The following is a 6,450-nucleotide window of genomic DNA, read 5'->3' as shown; positions in this document are numbered from 1 at the left end:
GCAATACACAGTTGTATGTTTCCAAAAACTAGGCAGCTTCTAGCAATTGAAATTATCTTCTTTTAATCAAACCTTTGTCTTCAACAAAGTCTGTACCTTATAATTTCTTTGTCTTCTGAGTGCAGTAATTTGGTCGCTAACAATTTCGCAGCATAAGAACAGGTCAGCCAACTCTTCATTGCTCCAAAACTCAAATTCATGTCTCTTGCTCTTCTTGTTTTCATTCTGAATTCATGTTGTTCCTTCTTCCTTCATGCAGCGCGTTGCCCTCGGGATTAATTGTTTGCAAAATGATTTCTCTTGCTACCTCGGCAGACCACGTTGTAAGTATGCTTTGAAATGTTCTTTATTCATGCTTATTACGTCGAATTAAGCTTCTCTGAAATTAGACCTTAATAATGCGAAACTTCGCAGCCAAAAATCGCTATTGTAGTAATAAACATAGGGTATTATATTGTGAACCTAGAGTATGAATTTGTGAACCTACATAAAAAAAATGTCAAGTTATTTACAAAATTGTCACCGCGTCACCACTTTCTGTTTCGTATTTTAAGGTTTGATTTCAGTAGAAAAGTTCTTCTGTTTCCAGATAGTAGCTTTGCAGTAAAATGTGGTGACCAGAAGTAAAGGCTTCTGATGAAACTGTGTTTGAGAAGGAAAACGAGGTGCTGGGCTCCGCTACATACTATGTAACAGACACAAATAGATGGGGTGTTAGTAATGCCGGATCTTTCCTTTGTTGCATCTTCCTTGACACCGTTCAGCAATACCTTAGATCCAGGGTTATTCCATACAGCAAGACTGTCTCCTAAATCAGTAAGGTACTATGGTCTTGGCCTTGAGAATGGAAACTACACTGTCACCCTTCAATTCACTGAGCTTGTTTTCGAAAATGGAAAAACATGGAGGGGCCTTGGAAGGCCGTTTTTGACATTTACATCCAGGTATGAGTCACCGTATCTTATTTGGAGTTGTATTACAATGACTTACGGGTTTGTTTGAGTGTAGGGAAGTTTGGCTAAACTTCGACATACGAAAGGAAGCTGGAGGTTTATCTTACTCTGTTGTAAAGAGGAATTTCAATGCAAGTGTGACATCAAACCATTTAGAGATTCATTTGTTATGGGCTGGCAAAGGAACTTGTTGTATACCAGCAAAGGGTCGTATGGACCGGCTATATCAGCTTTAAGCGTTACTCCTAGTGAGTTCAATTGATACTTTAGTGCTCTTATGTTTTGAAAGAGTAGCATAAAGTAAAACATATCTTACTGTATGAAATGTGAACAGACTTTGACCGTGAACATTACTATCTTACATGTGAACCCAATGTACTAATATGTGAATATAGAGCGATTACTGTGGTTGAAAATCGCTACAATAATCATAGTACATCAATTTAGGTTCACAGATAAGTACTCTAGGTTCATATATAAGATAGTAAAGTTCACAGTTAAAGTTTGTTCACATTTCATATCTTAAGATATATTTTTACCGAAAACTTTCTCATGTCTGAATAGTAGGTTAACTTACTAGGAACCAAAATCTATTGTTGGTGCAGATTTTATTCCTACGGTCTCTAACAAACCTTCAAATAACAATAAAACTGGCTTGAGCCTGGCTATAGCTCTTCCTGTTTATTGTCTTTGCCTCCTCCTCTTGGCTACTTATTATATTATGATGAAGAGGAGAAGATTAAGGCGGCAAAGATGAAGGTATAACCACAAAACTGTTGTGTCATTTGAATGTGATTCATACAGAAATCAAATTATCTAGATTAAGCCTCTATATTAAAAACATTTTCACATCTTCTCGGATTACTCCTATTATTATTGGTTTTAGGATGAAATCTCATAGGTTTATTGAGCTCAATTACGCAACCTATCAGGTCCCACTAATGGGCTGTCTCGGAACTCTATGTTTAACACGGTATCAGAGCCGACGGTTCGATCTCGGATTGTAAATGTCACAGCTAGATAGAGGTCGTCGCAATTTAGAGAGAGTTTTAGTTGATTTTCGGATGGAATCGCATTTTCTGGATCCATTAATTGCGGATAGAACTATATATTTAACACTTTATTTGTGGTCTGCTTAAATCTTATTATGTGATTAATTTCAGAACTCCTGGGAGTGGAAGCTAAACCTTACATTTTCAGTTACTCTGAACTTAAATCTGCCACTGAAGATTTCAACGCCTCACACAAGCTCGGGGAAGGAGGGTTTGGACCAGTGTATAAGGTAATTCATGACAATGACAATAAATGGCCTAACTAGCAAAACAAGCTTATACCGTTCTATACTGACTCGATTCATGAGATATTGGCTCATATAAATAGGGGAGACTCAGTGATGGGAGAGATATAGCTGTGAAGCAACTGTCCATTAAATCTCACCAGGGAAAGAGACAGTTTGTAGCAGAGATCGCAACTATATCGTCAGTACAACACCGTAACCTTGTCAAGCTACACGGATGCTGCATAGAAGGCGAAAAGCGTTTGCTCGTCTATGAGTATCTGATAAACGGGAGTCTTGAACAAGCGCTATTCGGTTCGTGTTTCCAATACTAAAACTTTTGTATGCATTTATATTGTTCGGTTTCGGAGACTAATGGTCGAGAATGTCTTTTTCAAGTTTCACCATCGATGGGCCAAACATTAGGATTTTGCGAGATAGGAGTTTTTTTTTTCGGGAGCCAACTACGCAGATTGCTTTTTTGATTGGCGCAGATAGAGTTTTCTGCATTCGGTTTGTAGAAGATGATTTAACATTAAATTTAGTAAAAAAAATATCAAATTTATAGCTCTGTATTTGTTTTTGCAGAGAATCATACATGCGCCATAGAAAAATAAATGTGCGCCCTATCAAATCCTTTTTTTCTTCGATCTTACATGTCTTTAAATAACCGCTTTATTTTATGTAATTAATATCTGCAAACTGAGTGCAATTTTGAGTAAATAGTTCTTGACTGTTGTTCATTGTTTTTCTTTTCGTAATGTATAATCCTAACATATATAAGTAGGAAAAGGTGGAGGAGTCAGTTTGTGCTGGGCTAAGAGGTTTGAGATATGCACGGGGGTAGCAAAGGGGATATCATATCTCCACCAAGAAGCACGTCTTAAAATTGTCCATAGAGATATCAAGGCTAGTAATGTTCTTCTTGATTCCAAGCTCAGCCTAAAATTTCGGACTTCGGATTAGCAAAGTTGTACAATGAGAAAGACAATCATGACAGCACCGTGTTGCAGGAACAGTGTAAGTGTTTTTCTTTGCAAAATATTGTTTGTTTTGGACAAGATATGAGTGTCTTAGATGTGTTGTTGCCTTGCTACATGAATCACTCAGTGGATACCTGGCACCGGAATACGCAATGCATGGCCACCTTACTGAAAAGGTTGATGTGTTCAGCTTTGGCGTTTTGGCTCTCGAGATTGTAAGCGGTAGGTCTAACTCTGACACGACCTTGAGCAAGGAAAAAATGTATCTGCTTGAATGGGTATGTTCTCTACTAATCTATATCTATGTCTATATATATCCACATCTATATCTATCTATATATACTATAAAGTTGGATATCTCTAAAACACTAAATATCTACACTAAATATTTATTACTGACTACTAATGAATGTTAGAAAAACAAACAATCACACTTAAAATAAGTAATTAATGACTAATAATTAATATAAAAACACTAATAATCAAATCCTCAAATTAAAAAATATTGATAAATAATAATATGACTACACAAGACCGTATGTATTCTCGCATAATCTATTGATGACTAATAATCCATCTAAAAAAATACAAATAGTCACAATAAAAAAGAAGAAATGACTAATAATCAATCTAAAAAAAAATTGTACCAAATAAATTAGTATTAGACCTACATGAAAAATGAGGCACATTTGAAGAATGAGGCACATTTGTCATAGGACCAAACATATGCTTCTAATTCCTTTTTTGGATTACTTGAATAATTTGAAGATGAGGCACATTTGTCATAGGACCTACTAATAAAGAGATTAAGCATCACGACTATGCATGTCTTTGTCCCTCCTTAAAGCTACTTGGACTCCTTATTGTTGGAATGCATGAATCTAATCACACTAGGTTCAGTTCTTTTTCTTATAGCATGTTATGAAGCATTGAGGTGCAACTTGGCCTCTCTGAAGACGTCGAAAACCCTCTAAAGGTCATCCTCTTGTGACTTGTTGTCGCATCCACTAACTTATCAATCTTTGGCAAATGGAAAAGATCCTCTAGACATATTTGTGAACCACAAAGACTCTCCATTCTCCATTCTTCTACTTTACCACCATTGTCTTTGCAACCCACGTTAGATATTATACTTCGGCAACAGCAGCTACTTCTTGCAAAACTTGTAAATATTTCAACACTAAATCATTGTGGTACAAGAAGAGCTTCTCAGTGTCTGAACCACTTGCTTAGATGTCTCCCTCACATTCGAACGATAACATGCAATTGACGGGCAGAAACCGGACATCTCATATGAGGACCAAGCATATATCTCCCTGTTTCACCTTTGTAACCCATACAAGATTATAACTCATCAGCTAAACCGTTATCTCCAGCTAAGAAAACTTTCCGGGTTCAATAGCTTACTATTGTTGGCATCAAATTTTAATGCCAGAATCCGAGCTACAAATTATTTCTATTTGTTTTAAGCGATTAATTTCTACTTGATTAACTCAAAACCCTCAATTCTATCATAAAACTCCTTCAACTTGAGAATGGATATATTTATTTAAAATCAAGAAATTATTACAGAAACCTATCTCCGGGTATAGGACCATCCTAACACATTATTCGAATGAGAGCATCAAGCTCCAAAATCGTCCCTCCACCTCAACTCGTCCTACAAGAAACCAAGAATTCAATGCACCGCCACTTGCTTAATCTCTCGGAAGACGTCAAAGAAATAAAACCTGGAAAAACAGAGAGTTCAAACCAAATAGAAACAATAATTTGAGCATCCATGGTCAACATTAAATGCCATTAATGACACTGATCATACATACATTGTCATCCTTGATTTGAACTATTGATAAATTTAGTTCTTTGAGTTTTCTGATTACTAATCTTTGTATCAATGGTTCTGCTTATAGTACTATAATGTTGGTTCCAGATTCATTATCTATAGAAATGGAAGAACATACATGGACCTAGTGAAATCAGAGAACGAATTGGATTAATCCATCAATGTACTATTATTAGTGGACAACCATACACGTAATAGACTCTTCTGTAGTGATAGTGCCAGGCCTACAATGACTCTATTCCACTACCCCCCCCTCCAGATCCGAGTTGGGTGTAAGATGAGTATGGATCGCATCTCAATTAACCATGTAGTCGGGATGAACGTCACTTGGAGAGACTTTCTTTGTACCAGTTCACGGACAAAGTGATAGTCGAGGCTCAAGTGTTTGATACTATGACATTGAACGGGGTTGACAGAAAGATAGGTGGAAGCCAAATTGTCGCACCACTAACCGGAGATTGAGCCAAACAAACACCAAGATCCGATATCACCGATTGAAGCCAAAGCATTTCACAAGTGGCATTGGCAAGGGCACGATACTCGGCTTTAGTTGAGGAATGAGCCATGGTCGGTTGTTTCTTTGATGTCCAAGACACAAGGTTAGATCCATGCGAGACGCAGTACACCTCAGTTGAACGGAGATCAGATAGATCACTCGCCCAATCGGTGTTAGTGTAGGCTAAAAGACATGAATAGAGAGAAGAGAAAATGATGAATTAAAGGTCATTCGTGGAGTTTAATTACCTCAAATGTGTTCAACTACTTGTCAATAATGCAAAGTAGGTGGTGCATGGCTTGGCACATACGATTCATGACAAATGAGATATCCGGGTGTGTGAAGGCAAGGTATTGGATGCCCCCAACAATGCTCTGATAGAACTTAGCATCATTGAAAAGAGTACCATCATGAGTAGTAGGACATGTTGTATCCATAGGAGTGGCCACGAGTTTGGACTGAGCCGTTTGGGCCCGAATGACAAGATCCAAAATGTGTCTTGACTGAGAAGGCAGAACCCGGCTGAGGTGCGCTTGACTTAAATGCCGAGAAACTAGTGGAGGGGGGCCAAGTCCTTGATGGGGAATTGTGATGACAAGGCGATGATAAAGATGCTTGACAAAGCATTAGAAGAGGATAGGACAAGAAAACAATCAATGTATATCAAAACAAAGACCAACCCGGTTCCAGGATGATACATAAAAAGGGAGGTGTCGGCTTTGGAAGGAGAAAATACATAGCAACTAAGGCATCACTAAGACGAGAAAACCAAGCTATAGGGGCTTGTTTAAGAGTATAACGATATTATCTCGTGGATTGATGATGATGGCCCCAACAGAAGGTTTAGTGGATGTGTGTGGTTGAGAGGGTGACGTGATGGGCTCATCTGGTTGGGCCAC

General features: G+C 37.8%; 1 protein-coding gene across 1 annotated transcript; it reads left to right on the top strand.

Annotated features, from left to right (window-relative positions):
• The first annotated feature begins 253 nt into the window (after positions 1-253).
• LOC141250130 (uncharacterized) lies at positions 254-4,681 on the top strand. Its single transcript, XM_073669875.1, is given in 14 exon segments — positions 254-327; positions 555-613; positions 616-733; positions 735-922; positions 925-944; positions 1,004-1,151; positions 1,154-1,201; positions 2,117-2,235; positions 2,334-2,550; positions 3,032-3,166; positions 3,169-3,228; positions 3,231-3,249; positions 3,340-3,490; positions 4,490-4,681. Coding segments are annotated over 14 exon segments (1,548 nt in total).
• Positions 4,682-6,450: the final 1,769 nt, after the last annotated feature.

The sequence above is a fragment of the Phyllobates terribilis genome, unplaced genomic scaffold, assembly GCF_046119375.1.
Source record: "Phyllobates terribilis strain yellow unplaced genomic scaffold, ASM4611937v1 Scaffold_5380__1_contigs__length_52130, whole genome shotgun sequence".
In the NCBI taxonomy this organism is placed as follows: Eukaryota; Metazoa; Chordata; class Amphibia; order Anura; family Dendrobatidae; genus Phyllobates; species Phyllobates terribilis.
This window is presented reverse-complemented; position numbering and strand designations above follow the sequence as displayed.